This window comes from Centruroides sculpturatus, unplaced genomic scaffold (genome assembly GCF_000671375.1).
Source record: "Centruroides sculpturatus isolate CEXI.00-Female unplaced genomic scaffold, Cexi_2.0 scaffold1193, whole genome shotgun sequence".
NCBI lineage: Eukaryota > Metazoa > Arthropoda > Arachnida > Scorpiones > Buthidae > Centruroides > Centruroides sculpturatus.
In genome coordinates this window covers 201467-220431 of record NW_019385473.1, presented here as the reverse complement: position 1 = coordinate 220431, position 18965 = coordinate 201467, and the positions used below count along the sequence as shown (strand labels likewise).

The 18965-nt window shown below is 26.7% G+C and overlaps 1 protein-coding gene across 1 annotated transcript in view; it reads left to right on the top strand.

Moving 5' to 3' along the window:
• LOC111639306 (multidrug resistance-associated protein 1-like) overlaps positions 1-18965 on the top strand; it is a 106323-nt gene that overhangs the window by 43038 nt on the left and 44320 nt on the right. The window contains exons 18-21 of the mRNA XM_023385161.1: positions 11433-11609; positions 16527-16694; positions 16822-17006; positions 17891-17987. Of these exons, the coding sequence (XP_023240929.1) occupies positions 11433-11609; positions 16527-16694; positions 16822-17006; positions 17891-17987 (627 nt within the window). The remainder of the gene's footprint in view (positions 1-11432; positions 11610-16526; positions 16695-16821; positions 17007-17890; positions 17988-18965) is intronic.

Here is an 18965-nt window from a genome sequence, read left to right as displayed (position 1 = left end):
TGAAAAGAGGTTACTCTGCTGCTCTGGGAGATCTGGATTCAATTCCAGATTGATTTTTGTGGGTTTTGTCTGGATTGTCAGGCTTGCCATGGGTTTAATCAGGCTAATAGTGAATCTAGCTGAATCTGTAATATGTATGAAAAAAGTTGCTCTTAGTGTCCATGGGCAGAAAGAGTTTAAAAGAAATTTTAAAAAATTGAATAATTAAAATCTTTGTTACTAAAAAGATATATAATATAATTTAAAGTGATTAAATTCTGATTTTTATTTTGTAAAGAGGTTTAATTTTTTTTAAATATTAAAAAAACACAAGCGACTAGAGCCTGAGATCCTGTTGCACTCCTATTGGTCACATTCATTATGCAGACACACATGTGTTTACTAGTAGTTTCATATTTATAAATTATAAGTTTCACATTCATATTTATTTTTTCATGTTTTAAAAATTATAAAATTAATATTTATAAATATGAAAATGAAAAAAATTATATAAATAAAAAAGTGATGTTATAAAAAATTATTATAAAAAAATCATGATTTTATATTTTGAAGAAAGTTTCTAATGTGCTTAATGTGAATTTAATAGGAAAAATAATGATTTTTGATGATTTCATGAATTTGAAAGGTTTTAATGTGTGTTACAATCCTTACAAACATAGCTTACATATAAAATCTGTAGTATCAATTGTTACTAAGACACAAAACATATGATGCCAAGAATCACACTTCACGCATTGTATCCATTGAGACTGTGTCTGTTTCTTGTTGGTCATCAGATTTGTTACACGTACTACAGTGTTGTTGTAATTCTCTTAGTTACCTTTGAATTCTTTTTATTTCATTTGGGGAAATGTGTAAATGTGTTTGTTTTTGCCTGCTTTTTCAGTCCAATTGTATTTGATACTGAAATTTTTCATTAGAGGTTACTTTCCTTATTTTTAATGTATTTTCGTCATTTTTTCTAATTGGTCTTCTTGAAACACTGGCAGAATTTGAGATAATTTGTCTGTTAACTTAGTTAGCAGCCTAGTTAATAGGCCATCTTATACCCTGTTTGATCTTATTACAAAATTATGTTCTCATTGCAGTTTTGAATTTCTTTAAGTAAATTTTGTATTGTAGCAAAAACCTTTCATTTAATGTCTGTTTCATGAATTGATCTGGCTTCCAGAACTTGTTTGAAAATTTCTTTTTGCATTTCTGTTTCAGTACTTGAAGTTTGCATTGCATCATCATTCAGCTTCAATCTCTCACTTCCAATTTCAGTTGTTGACTGTCCGCATTCAAGTGATACTATTACTTTGTCATTACTGCCTTCAAAGTTATAGTCACCACTATTTTCTCCAGTACTTATTTCCATTGTATTCAATTTTCAAGTAGTGTATATGTTTACAAATTGTTTTTACACACAACAAATCACTACAAGACCAGCTAAAATCATGTATACAAACTTTGCATAAACACATCTTAGTTGACAGTCTAATCTTGGACAGGTCTTTCTAACAATTACATAATTCTTTTTAATAAACTTCGAACACTCATTTTCATTGACAAAGGACATTACAACAACACTGTAGTACATGTAACAAATCTGATGACCAACAAGAAACAGACACAGTCTCAATGGATACAATGCGTGCAGTGTGATTCTTGGCATCATACGTTTTGTGTCTCAGTAACAATTGATACTACAAATTTTATATGTAAGCTATGTTTGTAAGGATTGTAACACACATTAAAACCTTTCAAATTNAAAGTCGATATTCCCTTTGAACCTGCGGAGGTTCTTGGTGACAAGGGAGAGGGCCTTAAACATTGCCCATGTTACAACAACACTGTAGTACGTGTAACAAATCTGATGACCAACAAGAAACAGACACAGTCTTGTGGATACAACGCGTGCAGTGTGATTCTTGGCATATGTTTTGTGTCTCACAACTCAGTAACAATTGATACTACAAATTTTACATGTAAACCATGTTTGTAAGGATTGTAACACACATTAAAACCTTTCAAATTCATGAAATCATCAAAAATCATTATTTTTCCTATTAAATTCACGTTAAGCACATTAGAAACATTCTTAAAAATATAAAATCATGACTTTTTAATAATAATTTTTTATAACATCCCGTNATTTTATTACTTTTAATAATCCATTTATTTTTGAACATTTTAAATGTTTTAGTTTTAATTTACTGATAGTAATATAATCAAATAATTATTTGATCCAAATTAAAACATGTTTTAGTAAATTTTATAAAAAATTATTATTATTATTGAATTATTTGCATAAAATAAAAATTTTGTTTTGATTTTATTCAGAAAACTTTTTTACTAGATTTTATAGATGAAATAAAAGTGTAGGAAAAGAAATGTTAACAGTACCTTTGTATTGGAAAGCTGATTAATTTACAGAATTAAACAAATTTTGATTTATAGAAATAATTAAGTTCTATATCTAGAGTTTTAATTGTTTCTGTAAAATAATTAGAAACTGCTTTTAATAATAATGTGAGTAAAGTTTTGGCTCAAGATAGATTAGTAATAAGTTATGTATGAGAATTCATTATGCTAACTTTTGTATAATTTATTGCTAAAATTTAAGCTTTTATCAGTAATTTTTAGAAGGAAAATTTCTAAGATTTTCAAGTTTGTTGGTAAAATATTGTTTTTAAAAAGTCTAGTTTTTCAGATTCTGATAATTTAGGCAAGAATGTTATGTATTTTAGCTCCACTTTAGTTAAGAACAATGATAAAAGAAAACATTATATTCATATTACTAATAGAAAATTAATTTTAAAAAATCCAGCAACAAGTTGCTTAACTTTCCTGGCAGCATTTGGTGGTGCCAGGAAAGTTAGGATATTTTGTTTAAAAAACTTTTTATATTTTTAACTATTATAAAATGACAAAAAGCTTAATTTTGAGGGTAGGGTTTTATAAAAAATAGAAAACTTGTAAATACTAATAATGAGTAACATCATCATTAAGTCTGACCCAACTGGAGATACACATGACCCCCTGTGAGATAAGCCATGGGTCAGGGATTAATCTCCTACTGACCACTTAATCGGCAACAGGTTGATAAAACCCGATCTTGGGGTCATTGGATGGCTAGGAAGGCAAATCGAGTGGGAAGTGCATCGGTAAGTCGGCAGGCGTCCTTAAGTGACAGGAGACAGGTTAACAAAATAAAGCATTCATTGAATAACTAAATCTAACTCTACAAGAGGTGAACTTACTACTAAGGTTAAATGCGATTATATTAAATTATTTACAGAATATGGCGACTAATTTTGTAGCTATGTTGCTGACCTAATTTCTAGTTCGAGAGAGAGTGCTTTTACAAATTCTAGATCCCTAAATACCTCTCGGTGGAAGGGAGAGTTTGGCGAACGTCGTCTGTATGGAAGGGTGTGGTGTCTTCCGTGTCTTCTTTCGGTGTCCTCTCTCTGTAGCTGGATCAAGTCCGCTGTATGTAGGTTCAGGAGTCGAGGTGGGCACTGTCTCAAAGTATAACTTCCTATGATGAAACGCCCTGAGCTTCCAGAGATTCAAGCTTTTATATCATTAGCATGGGAAAACTGTCACGTGATTGACTTTTGTTGACAATGATGGTGCATTCTTCACACCTAACTGTAAACTTCCTCAGCTAGTTGTTATACAATCGGCGAAATCCGATCTAGTTCAAATTTTTCGGGTTTTTTCCGAAGACAATTAACAGAAAATTTAGAATTTTAAAACGTTTGAAAAAATCCGCAAGCTCATACCCCCTTTATCTCACCACCCACTCACCTTTTACTTACCAAAATTTAATAGCATCAATTCCTGTAATAAATAAATTCCCTGCAAAATTTCAGAAATTTTCAACAAAAAGCACAGGTGTTATTAAGCTTCAAAAAGGATGAACAAAATTATACCCCCCCGCACGCACAGAGAAATTAAATTACCCCTGAATTTTTTTTGCATTTGGCATTTTAAGGTCCCAAGTCCAACAATTTAAACATCTGGGGGGGGTCATTTTTTGGTTGATTGTCATACTTTCTTTTTGTTATATATAACAGCCAGGAAAGTAAAATTTGATAACAATTTTAAGGACTGATGTTAAGAAGTGAATACCTGATATAATACTATGATCATATGCTATTTACAAGGTCATTATTTTGAGATGAAGAGCTAAAACTGAGAGAGCTTTATGGCAGAAAATTACAGATTTATCAATATAATTGTGAAGTGGTGATAGTAAGTTGGGAGGAGGAAAACATTACTATTTTTCCTATGAAAATTTGGTAATGAAAAAATTAATAGAAAAAAGTAAGTAGATTCATTTATGATGATGGGAAAGAGTAGATTTAGTTAGTAGATATTATTATTTTATTTTTTAGTTGTTATTTTCAATCATAATTACTGTATTTGCAGTTAAAAGTCTAATTGTGGTTGTCTTTAGCAAGTATTTTCATTATTTACAATAATGGGATCTTTTGAATGATCAAAAGAATGTTTTGCTTTGATTTTACTTACACTGAAGATGACTATCATTGTTCAAATATACATTAGAACCTATTTATTGTAATCATTATTGTTGTTAATCTTTTTAATGTTATCAAAATTAGCATGTCCTATAACATGCATTGTCCCCCACACATTTAAAAATTTTTTTTGCCAGGAAAGTTACACAACTTGTTGCTAGATTTTTGTATTTACTGTAATTTTGATAAGTATTAAATTTATCACTATTGCTATAATGGAAAGTAATTTATTATAACNTAAATATGAAACTACTAGTAAACACATGTGTGTCTGCATAATGAATGTGACCAATAGGAGTGTGACAGGATCTCGGGCTCTAGTCACTTGTAAAAAAACCACATACTGCTTTATTCGGAGAGTTATTTATTATTATTGATTTTCATAAACCGAGTGTGATGAATCACAATAAAATAACGTAGTGGAATGTGATTTTCTGAAAATCTGAGTTAATGAGTGTTCTTTTGATATGAAAATATTTAATCTTGCATAGTTATATAGTTACCATTTAATAAAGTAAAAATTACATTACAGATACTAGACATATCTTCATTGCTTGCCATGTCCAATCACCAGGAACAACTATTCTACACTGCAGAGATGAACTTTCTTTGTAGGCTACCACTCTGCACAAATATGTAAAACAATCTAAAATGTCCACATGTGATAATTAAAATATAACATTTCTTAAACAAAAGCAAAGTATTTCTAAGTTTTAAGATCTTATACCCTGTTTGAATTGATATTTAATATGACATACTACATATATACTCTGAAATTAAATTTGTGATCTATATATATAAAAATGAATGTGTGTGTGTGTCTGTCTGTCCTTCATGCATTACCACACTGTTTATCCGATTGCCGTGAAACTTTGGGAAGTTGTTTAATATACTCTGGCGAAGGTTTGTGGCATAGTACGATTGCCATAAAACTTCAGAAAGTTTTTTAATACACTCCCGCGAAGGTTTTTGGCATAGTACGTTTATCCTATGATGGATGGCACGCGTTTACACGAGCATTCGAGCACAGTGTGTTCGATGGATTTCAAATTGTGAAGACCATTTCCCCCTTCAAAAAATATTTCTATATATGCATTTGTGAACTGTTATTTACGATATTCGTAATAATGTTTGTTTAATCACTTTATTTCAACTTTTTTTTTGCTAATTATGTATTTGCTCGAACTTTGTTAAAACTTTAACTGTGTACCGAACAGCAACCGAAGTTGTAGAAGGAAATTTGCCTATTTTACCGATCTAGGGATCCCCTTTTCCAAATTTTAATATCATCTAATAATTTAAAAAGACAAATTACAATAAAACGGTTTATTATCCAATTATCAGAAATTTCACAACATGCCAAGGAAGAGAGGAAGGAGCAATTAAATAATTAAAATTATAAAGGATTAAAATATATATATATAAAAATGGGAAATATCGCACTTCTGACAATCGCTGTGAGTGTATGGGCTAAATTTGTAGAATCCGTGCTTCTCGCATGGACAACTGTGTGTGGCCGGCTCACGTGTCGGAAAATCTTCTGATTTATTCGTGTACGCACCAGACGGAAAAACAAAAAATATCGTGTATCCACAAACACTCCAATAAATAAATAGANTTGTTTCCATGGAAAAAAAGTAAAAATTGGACTATTAAAAACATAATAATTATTCTTATTATTAATCTTTATTAGCATAAAGGTTGGACACCCTGTTATTCAGGGGCTAAGCAAATACAAATTTTGTAAACAATATATTGTTAATTTTACATCTTTAGTTATTTCCTTGCAGATTTTTAAATTCTGTTAATTATTTAATAGTTACATCTTTCTTTACAATTTTAATTACAAAATTATATAAATTGTACAGTTCCTTCTTTGAAAGTTTATTTACATTTTCTCTGAAGTCTTGGGTTAAATTTTGCTTTATTATGAGATATTCAAATAATTCTTGTATTTATGTGAACTACTTACTGTACATGCAATAATGAAAAAAATCACTGGAGTCACCACTAATAACAATTTTTATTTAAAAAGTTGATATATTTATTTCCTATGAATAGTCAACTTTTATTTAATTGTAGTTGGATTATTAGTCTCTGTACATTTATTTCCAATGGTTTGTTTATATATGGTTGTGAAGAAGATATTTTTAATATTTCTGAATACCATTGATAAGTGGATTGATATAAACTATTTTGATTCTTGCTTATTATATGTGATAATGCAAAATCTAGTAGAAGTGTGTATCCAAATTTCCAATTGTTCTCAATAAAAGAATACTTACACCAAATGTTTGTAATATTTCGTTTAACTTTAATTGCCATAGTCAATTGGTTTCCTGTATTCTATTTTGCTTTAACATTACTTGATGTAGAAAAGTAATATTTTTATTACTTTTAAATTTTAATTGATAATAAAATTTTATTATGCATTTTGAAAAGAATGGTAAGAACCAGATTCAATTTTGTTTTGTGTCATAAAGCATATCCAGGTACAGTTCTCTTTAGTTGATATAGTCTTTGGAGGAAATAAATATGGAAACGTTCCAGATCAAATAAGTAGTCAAACCCCCAAATTGGTCCTGCATAATATATAATTGAAGTTATCAAGGAATTGTACAGTTTCATATGTAGGTATATATTTGAAATTTTTAATTTTGAACATAAATATAACAAATTATCAATTGTTGCTTTCACTCTACTATTCAGTTTGGAAATGTGTGATTTAAAACTTCTGTTCAATTCAGAGATCACTCCCAGATATTCTGTTTCCTTGAGTAATTGAGGAGGTACATTTTCTAAATATAATTTAGTNATTCCAAAATTGTTAGTTGTATTCAAGTCTGATTAATGTAAATTTAATTATACAGTATTATGATTTTCCTGGTTATTTATGTTATAACCATAAAAATCAAATAAATATTTTAAATATATGAACTTTTAGTTATTATTTGATGATCACATTTCAACTCAGAAAAAGGTAAACTATTTCAAAGAATTTCATTTATCATTTCTTAAAAGAGACAGGATTTAAATTGCAATTATTTTAAACAGAAATTACGGCAACCAACAATTTGTAACAGTCAATTCCTGCTAATCTATTTCAGAGATTATAAAACTGATTCGATAAGCGTATAAAACACATTTATCATTTGTGTTAGAAGAAAACAGTTGGTATACGGCATTAAAGTTATTTTTACAAAATGATGTCGTTGAAAATAATATGTTTGACAGTTTTATTATTGCTGGTAATGAACGTTGCTGCGCAACGAGGGTGTAAGTTTCATTTTTTTTTTTAAACTTGTTTTTAGNTGTTCTACTGATGTTTATCATTATTATTACTTTTTAAGAAATTGAGTATTTTTCTATTCTTAGACTATTATTATTTTTTGAAGAAATTATTTCATTTAGCTTTCAGGAAGATCATTATTAAGTGAACTCTAATTTCCTGTAGGTTCAGTGCAACGACTTCAAGAAAATTTATGCTTCTGTCTGTAGAATGAACTATAAAATACCATATTGATGTTAAAAAAATACATTTCATATAATTCTAGTACAAAATTTCTTTCCGTCATAAAAACGTAAAGTTATAAAATGACGATATTAGAAATTATTTTGACAATTTATTCCAAAATTGTTAGTTGTATTCAAGTCTGATTAATGTAAATTTAATTATACAGTATTATGATTTTCCTGGTTATTTATGTTATAACCATAAAAATCAAATAAATATTTTAAATATATGAACTTTTAGTTATTATTTGATGATCACATTTCAACTCAGAAAAAGGTAAACTATTTCAAAGAATTTCATTTATCATTTCTTAAAAGAGACAGGATTTAAATTGCAATTATTTTAAACAGAAATTACGGCAACCAACAATTTGTAACAGTCAATTCCTGCTAATCTATTTCAGAGATTATAAAACTGATTCGATAAGCGTATAAAACACATTTATCATTTGTGTTAGAAGAAAACAGTTGGTATACGGCATTAAAGTTATTTTTACAAAATGATGTCGTTGAAAATAATATGTTTGACAGTTTTATTATTGCTGGTAATGAACGTTGCTGCGCAACGAGGGTGTAAGTTTCATTTTTTTTTTTAAACTTGTTTTTAGAAATTCAATAATAATTAACAATTTTTTAAAAAAATAAAATAGTAAAAAAATTCACAAGTAAATTATAATTCATTTAATATAATTTTTATTATTATAATTAAATTATACGTAATAAATTGAATAGATTTTCTAATTAAATAGTTTTTGAATTTTAGTATTAATGTTACAGTGAAAACCCGTTTTTAGTTAGAACGCGTTTTAACTAGTTGAAACTAGTTTATACTGAACGTCTTTGTTAAAACCCGTTTTGTCTAGTTAAAACTACTTTTAACTCAAATTCATTTTTGACTAGCAGTAAATTCTAGTTTTAACTAGACTAAACAGGTTTTAACAAAGACATCCAGTATAAACTAGTTAAAACGCATCCTAACTAAAAACTGATTTGACTGCAACGCATAGAGTGATTCGGGGTAACATGGTAAGCGGGGGATGATGCCTAATTTTTGATATTTTCAAACGGTGACGTCACATACTGTCATGTATTTGTATGATGAATCGTTGGGCCAATATTGAGTGCGGAAAGCTGTAGTTGGCTACCGTTACTTCATTTTCTACATCTGAGAAGAATAAAAGTTAGATAAGAACGAAGTTTTTGTTGTGAAATGTTTCTAGAATAATTTTAAACTAAAAGTTAAAATGGAATTTATTANGATAACTTGCCAAAAATAAAACGCTCTCGGTTAATAGTGCTTTTAGTGATGACAAAGAAAACATTGTTTAATTTATATTAATATGTATCACTTAAGAAAATTTTAATAAAGATATTTATCTTAATTATGAAAATATAGTAGCATGTTTTTTAATTTTTGGAACCTAACCCTTCTTTTCGTACTAGTTCTTTGTTTCACATAACACGGATTCGCATAACACAACAATTTCTTGGAACATAACTACCGTGTTATACGGGGTTACCTGTAATTTTCTTTCAGGATTTTTGAGCCAAACTGCTTTAGATTTAATACACAATGTGAGAATCTGGGGTTAATGATAAATTAAATTTTTAATTTAAATAACAAATTTTTATTATAAATTTTCAATAGAAATTTATCTGTCATAAATTTATAAAGTTGAAAAAGGAACTTTTTTTCTAGAGTAAAGTCGTATAACTAACATTTGTATAATAACTTTGATCATTCCTTATTAATAAATTTCTTTTAATTATCGTTTGATTTGATTAGTGCCTAACTCCATCATCAGCCCATGGTTCTCACAATACCCATGTATTCCATGTTATTAGCAATTCAATTAAAACCGTTCTAAAATTTTGGTCAAGTTTCTAATATACTTTTTCCACTCAGAAAGGAACTGATGTAGCAGACATGTACAGGTGAAAATAAAGATATTTTTTATTTTGACTTTTGACTCAGATCTCCTCTTTGCAAATCAGAAACTTCATTCATATAATAAGGCCTATTAATAAACAGGGCCAAGTAGATAAATAGATACAATGTGTGAGATAAGCCGTTGGTCAGGGGTTAATCTCCTACTGACCACTTAATCGGCATTAGGTTGGTAAAACCCAATCTCGGGGTCGTTGGATGGCTAGGAGGGCAAATTGAGTGGGGAGCGCATCGGTAAGTTGGCAGGCATCCTTAAGTGACAGGAGTCAGGTTAACAAAATAACAAAGCATTTATTGAATAACTAAATCTAACTCTACAAGAGGTGAACTTACTACTAAGGTTAAATGCGGTTATATTAAATTATTTACAGAATATGGCGACTAATTTTGTAGCTATTTCGCTGACCTAATTTCTAGTTCGAGAGAGAGCGCTTTTACAAATTCTAGATCCGTAAATACCTCTCGGTGGAAGGGAGAGTTTGCGAACGTCGTCTGTATGGAAGGGTGTGGTGTCTTCCGTGTCTTCTTTCGGTGTCCTCTCTCTGTAGCTGGATCAAGTCCGCTGTATGGAGGTTCGGGAGTCGAGGTGGACACTATCACAAAGTATAACTTCCTATGATGAATCACCCTGAGCTTCCGGGGATTCGAGCTTTTGTATCATTAGCATGGGAAAACTATCACGTGATTGACTTTTGTTGATGATGATGGTGCATTCTTCACACCTAACTGTAAACTTCCTCAGCTAGTTGTTATACAATCGGCGAAATCTGATCTAGTTCAAATTCTTCGGGTTTTTTCCGAAGACAATTAATTAACAGAAAAGTTGTATTTTTAAAAAGCCCGTAAAAATCTGCAAGCTCACAAATATATTTCTGTGTATATATTTATTTAGTTTACATAGATAATGAAATAAAATTGCTATAGGTTAATCTTCTTTCCAGACATTTTTAATATATTTTTTATTAATTAATTTTATCATTTAATTTGGTTTGAATATTATAACATTACTTGTCTTAAGTACAAAATTTTTTAATAGTTAATTAGTAATTAGTTAATTTTTAGTTAATTAGTAATTAGTTAATTTTTAATAGTATAGTTTAAAAATATTTCATAAATTTGAATATTTGAATTATGTAAGTTTTTATATTAATATTTATTTCAAGTTTTTTATATTGTTTGAAGATGTTTTAAATTTAAAAATATCATTTTATAAAATTAATGCAGATTATTACTGAGAACAATGAATGAATCAATTTTACACTAATAGAAAATAAATTTATTTTAATAGAAATTCCTATATTTGTAATATTTCAAAATTAAATTCAGTTATAAAACATTATTTTATTGTAGAAATATAGAGTGCTAATTTTGAATTCAGTTTAATATTGTTGATAGAGTTCATAATATGAATTTACTTAATAATAATTTATTTATTTCAGGGTTCTATTGCATATGTTCCACAGAAAGCTTGGATTCAGAATGCTACATTAAGAGACAATATTTTATTTACTCAGGAATGGAATGAATATGATTATAGTTTGGTTCTTGAATCATGTGCCCTTCTACCTGACCTAGAGGTTCTTCCTGGTGGTGATTTAACAGAAATTGGTGAAAAGGTATTATAATATGATTTAGAACTGATTTAGATTTTATCTCATGGATTTTATCATAATTATATCATTTTTTTATTTTTCTGCAAACCAATTATTGCTTGAAGATCATGAATGATTCAACCAAATGTCTTGATATACTTTAGGAATATTATAATGTAATAATGTGATCTACCGACTTTTTCTCTTTGACAATAGTTTGACATCATTTTTGATAAANGAAATCTCTCCGTAGCGTGGCGCTACGGACGGCGGGTAAGTAGTTCGGCTGCCCGATGACGTTTTACGTATTATAGGAGTTATTTTTACCGTTGTTTACGGATAATGCCACAATTTTTATAGGAATCATAACTATAGGAAACGGTTTTATAGGGGGATCTACTGTATACATTTTCTGTATTTTCCAGTTGAATTTAAATGGTATTAATAGTACAAAAAGATTTAGAATTCCACAACAAAAAGTTGTATTTTATTGTAGTACTGTATTAATACTGTACAAAATTAATAAATCAGTGTTTGACATGGCCTATTAAAACAGCAGATCTATACTGTACTTACACACAATACAGAAATAAGTCATTCATGGTGTTGGATCTATATAATCCAGATCTGTTTTACTGCTTGCTTCTGCATTATTTCAATTATTTGGCTAAGCTGAACAGGGCTCTGTCCCAATTAGTTCGGACTAGCAGGACTCTACTGCACTTTTTGTGAGAAACTTATCCAGATATACAGAAAATGTAAACATAATTTCTCCAGTACTTTGACCAATAATCTTTGGCAAATACTAACAATGGATTTTACTTGTCTTATAAGACTATCAAAAATTATATGTAGATTTGCTTTTTGACAGTAAAAAGATTGATATACTACAAATATTGAATTTACTACAATAATTATAGTAAATGTTTATATTCATATAATATATGAATTTGAAAGTGAGTACAATTTTAACTTAGTTACAAACTCATCAAGCAACTTTCCTTTATCTAAAATCACCAGAACATCTTTAGAAAATGTAAAGTATTTTTTGTACTCCAGACATGTGCCTTCATGATTTTTCTTGAAACTGCCAAAGATATGTAGCCTATACTTTGAGTTCTCTCCTGTTTGTGTGTCAATGCTTGCTTTAATTAATATTTATTATACTTTTAAAAAGTAATTTTTCCTATCTATATAACTCTTAAATCTTTATAAATAGTTTTCTATTTAGAAACTGAGCAATCAGTTTTTAAATCTGTGTCAGTGGACATCATTTACATTAAAAATTTTCCGTTTATTTTTTGTTTAGTTTATAATGATAAATGCTAAAATATTGTGTTCGTGAAGGGAAATAAAATTATAAAAATAATAATCAAAAGCAGAAATTACACTTTCAGCAAGAGCAGCATGTAACTCAAAAAGAGCTGCATTTGCGTATGTCTGGTATATATATCTATAGTAAGAACCATATACACTTATACATACAACATGTGGCCTTAGCGTTTATTCATTTCCCAGCTACCTTATGCCACTAATAGTTTTCTGGTCCGTTAGTTGGTCGTTCATTTTGAATCTTGATATTGTTCAAGTGAATTTCATTCAAAATCCTGTTCATTTTTACATTCAGAATCTTCGATTGCATCAAACTCCTATCAAATTCCTTTTATATCAATAATTTTAGTATCAGCAGGAAACATCTAAAAATAAGTTTTTAATTTTTATTCATGTGTGTATAAAATAAAACTTACAAAAATAAATCAATATTAACTATTAATTAAATGACAATCTAATATATAATCGAGATGGGTTGATGATAATNTTTTTCCGAAGACAATTAATTAACAGAAAAGTTGTATTTTTAAAAAGCCCGTAAAAATCTGCAAGCTCACAAATATATTTCTGTGTATATATTTATTTAGTTTACATAGATAATGAAATAAAATTGCTATAGGTTAATCTTCTTTCCAGACATTTTTAATATATTTTTTATTAATTAATTTTATCATTTAATTTGGTTTGAATATTATAACATTACTTGTCTTAAGTACAAAATTTTTTAATAGTTAATTAGTAATTAGTTAATTTTTAGTTAATTTTTTAGTTAATTAGTAATTAGTTAATTTTTAATAGTATAGTTTAAAAATATTTCATAAATTTGAATATTTGAATTATGTAAGTTTTTATATTAATATTTATTTCAAGTTTTTTATATTGTTTGAAGATGTTTTAAATTTAAAAATATCATTTTATAAAATTAATGCAGATTATTACTGAGAACAATGAATGAATCAATTTTACACTAATAGAAAATAAATTTATTTTAATAGAAATTCCTATATTTGTAATATTTCAAAATTAAATTCAGTTATAAAACATTATTTTATTGTAGAAATATAGAGTGCTAATTTTGAATTCAGTTTAATATTGTTGATAGAGTTCATAATATGAATTTACTTAATAATAATTTATTTATTTCAGGGTTCTATTGCATATGTTCCACAGAAAGCTTGGATTCAGAATGCTACATTAAGAGACAATATTTTATTTACTCAGGAATGGAATGAATATGATTATAGTTTGGTTCTTGAATCATGTGCCCTTCTACCTGACCTAGAGGTTCTTCCTGGTGGTGATTTAACAGAAATTGGTGAAAAGGTATTATAATATGATTTAGAACTGATTTAGATTTTATCTCATGGATTTTATCATAATTATATCATTTTTTTATTTTTCTGCAAACCAATTATTGCTTGAAGATCATGAATGATTCGACCAAATGTCTTGATATACTTTAGGAATATTATAATGTAATAATGTGATCTACCGACTTTTTCTCTTTGACAATAGTTTGACATCATTTTTGATAAAATACCTCATTTAATAACCATTTTGAAAGCTCAATCTGAAATGTACAATTTAACATAGGAAAACTGATCATAGAAATAAGTTGTTTAATTTATTTAATAAATACAAACATAAATTTAATCTAAAACTGATATTTTTTTATTTTTTAAATTTGTACATAATCAAAGATTGCCTTGAAAAAATTTTTATGATTGTATTACATTGTTGAAATAACAAAATTATTTAATTTATATTACAATATTTCATTAAATCTGAAAGCAAAACAGCAAAATTGCTTTGTGACAGCTTATATAGTTTATATAAATTTTTATACTCAATTTTCTCTAAATAGTTTATATAACTGTAATTGTAAGATATACTCATTCTTATTTGCATTTTTGTAAAATGTAATAAAGAACACATGAAAAAACTAAATATAGTAGAAAGAAAGTGAATTTAAGTTTAAAGTTTAGTATTTGAAACATTAAGATGATATTATTGTTTTTATATATATAATAAATGTTATATGATTTATATCACAATGCATCAGTTACTGTATAAATATAGAAATATTTGAAGTTTAATGAAAGTGTATTGTATTTATTATTTTTAAATATTTCAGATTAAAAGATTTAAGCAAATAATATTCATATAAAGTAAAATTAATTCCTTATATATAAACCTTAAAATATTTCATGCTTGAGAAAACTTCAAAAATGTTCTGCATTAATGAATAAATAACAACAGAAAAATAGAAATTAAAACTAGTTTAATACATTAAAATATGATATCCATTTTGATTATAAAATTTATTTTATTATTATTTTTTTTAAATAAGAATTAAATTTATGTTAAAATTAATGATTTTATTCAAGCTAAAAATATTTATTTTACATGAAAACAAATTTTAAATGATTTCAATAAGAAAACCTTATTAAAATCATTTAAAATTCAAATTTATCAGTGATGAATAAAATGTTTAGTAGTCAAAATATTCATCAATTGATAAATTTATTTAAATGATTTAAGAATTCGCTATTTGATTATAATTAAGAACATAATAATATATTTGTGATTATATAATAGTGATTTTATGAATCTCTACTCAATACTACTACTTTGTTTGCCTTAACTTTAGACAAACTTTTAAGTGATTATTAGTTAAATAATTTTTCTTTCTTTTTGAAAAATGAATTTTCAATAGAAATAATCATAAATTTGCTTTGTAATGAAACTAAAATTTTGTTTATCTAATTTAACAAGAATTTTCTTATTTGTATATAACTATGTAAAAGTTCAGAAATTTAAATGTTGAAAATGCACACATTTAGAAATTGATTATGATGTAATAAAAATAATTGTACTTCTTAAAATAAATTTTCGTAATTATGATGATGATGCCTCTCATTCATAAAGTAACAAACTGACTAATTTATTAAATGTCTTGTTAATATAGGATAACATTATCCCACAATTATATTAGATTATTACCATACATTATCATCATCAATATTAATAAGAAATTCTAGTTTGTAAGTAGCATTGGCATTCTATTATCTTCATTTTTGAATTTATTGTCTCTACAAAAAATAAAATTATAAAAGAAATTAATTTTAAGTATAATTTCCAATTTTTATTGAAACCCCTCTTGCTATAATTGCATTTAAAATTGCAGTAGTGCTATTTTGGTGGCATTTCTGTCATAATTTTTTTTTCTGTTGGATCTAGAAATATCTGAAAATTAGATTTGATTCTGTTGTTTTATTTATTTATTTTTTATTATTTTGAGTATTTGAATAGGTGAATGTTAAGTTTTTCCTACTGAATATAAAAAGTTAGAAATAATGAAATAATGTGAAACACATAATATATTTATAATTATGTTAATTATAACAAGTAAATAATGAATAAACATAAATAGTTATATTCTTAAAATAAGATGGATATAATAAAATATACTTCCATTCATATACATATATTTAATTTCTAGGTATTCCTAAAAAAAGGAAAAGGTTCTTTAAACTCGCTTGTAATAAAAATTAACAAAATATTTCTTCATACTAAAAAGATACATGAATTCTTCCTTTTTTATTTCAGGGTATCAATCTTAGTGGTGGACAAAAACAAAGAGTTAGTTTGGCTAGAGCTGTGTATCAGGATGCTGATATTTATCTTCTTGATGATCCTTTGAGTGCTGTTGATGCAAGTGTAGGAAAATATCTTTTTGATGACGTTATTGGAAGAAATGGCATTTTATGGAACAAAGTATGTTGTATAAAATAAAATTTATAAAAATAATTAATGATATTTTTAATTGTTTTTATTTGTCTAGTAAACTAGATATCTTAATTTCTATTCCTACTAATATACATGCTATTTACCTAATTTTCAGACAAGAGTACTTGTTACTCATAATATTTCACTTTTATCTGAAGTGGATTATATAATTGTATTAGATGATGGCATGATAATAGAACAGGGTTCATATCATCAACTTCTTGAAACAAATGGAAAATTTTCTAACTTATTGAAGCAGGAATCTCAAATGAAGCAAACTGTTGAAAATCAGGAAGATAAGTTAGTGATATTTATTTTTATTTACAATTTAATAATAACAACAACAATAATAATAAATTCACAAAATGTTTATGAACTTTTGAGAAAATAATAAATTTACTTGATAATCCTTATGTGCCGACCCTGCTGTTAAGCGGGACTAAAGCCAAAGAAAAAGAAGATTTGATAATCCTTATCATAATTATAATTTTATGTAAATAATATTGTTGTTATTTACATAATAATAATTGTTAATAATGTTGTTATAATATTAACAAACCAGAAATTTCATTAAATACTTTCAATAAAATGTGAAATGTTTTGAGAATATATTTTCATCATTTTTTTATTTTAATTATGTTTACTACTCTTTATTATTTACAATATCATCTTGTTATTTTACTTTTTATATTAAAAAATGATTTAATTTTGTGTATCCTAATTTGTCTGTTGTTTGATTGTTTTTGTAGCCTAGGAAAACACAATTTTCTTAAAAACTTTACTTAAATTACCTTGACAGGACCATTCTGTTTTAAAATTTTCATTCATCATTTAATCTAACATGCTTAAATACATTAAGAGTATTTGTTTTTGTCTTAATTTATCTTTATTTAGATAACAACTATGGTAAATATATAATCTTTCTCTTTCTTAAATTTCTATCATCTATTCTTTCTTTCTGTAGATTTCATCTATTTAGACATATATACCTCTAATTTTTTTTAAACCTCATTTAATTGTATTATTATAATTGTTTTATTTGCATTGGAAAGACGGCCTCTGATTAAATTGGCAAAATTAAATTAAAAGTTTATGCATTTTTCAATAATTTATAAGATTATATAAGATGAAATTTAGCAAAATAATACTAAAAAAATAGTGTGTTACATAAATATATTTAATAGGTTAAATGATGATGTTTCTGAAGGAAAAGAAATAAATAAAATAGAAAGTAAAAAAAATGGTCAATTAATTGAAGAGGAACGAATGGAAATAGGAAGGGTAGGTGTTTTTTTAAAATGTTTAAGTTTTGAAGTTATATTTACAACATACATATAATTTAAATAATTTCTTTTTGAAAAAAATTAATATTACTTGATGTTTTATTAAATATTCATTTAATTAAGAACTAAATGCATATAGGAATAAATATGTATTATTATTGAATAAATATTTTCCTGTTTTATTAAATTTTTTTCTTGAAATGAACAAAGTCTAGTTCTTTTTTTATTTGTACATAAAGAAATATAGTTTAGACATATCTAAAATCTTAATTTATATAATTATATAAGAATATCTACAAAAAGTTTTGCCAAACATTCCATTAGTTACCTGTATGAAAACCAAAAGAGTATCATTTAATTAAATTTTATAACTAGTTACTTCATGTTTATTGTTTGTTTGTATTGTTTGTTTGTATGTTTATTGTTGAAGTAAACTAATGATGGAACAGAGCGTCAACTAGACGAACACACATGCGTCTCATGTAACACCTAATTGTTTCTAGAATTTCCTTTAACGGTTCACTCTGTCCCATCAGTAATTCATTTTCACACCTGAGGAAGAACTCACAGTAGTTCGAAAACGTTTGTGGTGATCTTTATCGTTTGTTTTTATATCACACCAGTTATAGGTTCTTAGAGTGCAGTAATTAGTTTTATTTTGTAAAAAAATAAAAATATAATTAAATATTGAAAATGAAATAAAGATTAAAACAAAACTAAATACAGTAGACCCCCCTATAACGCTTAGATACGTTCCACGCTAACCGAAAATTACGTTGTAGGAACGATTAAATACATGAGCCAATCGCAGCCCGATAGGTGGGAACTTTACGGACTAAGGCTGTTTGAAAGGTTTTCTTCTATAAAATTAACCGATTCTAGACTAATTCCACTCAACATTTCCAAAATACGTATAATTTTTTGGGAATAATCTGTATAAACTATGCTATAAACAAAAAATTATAGGATTACTTAC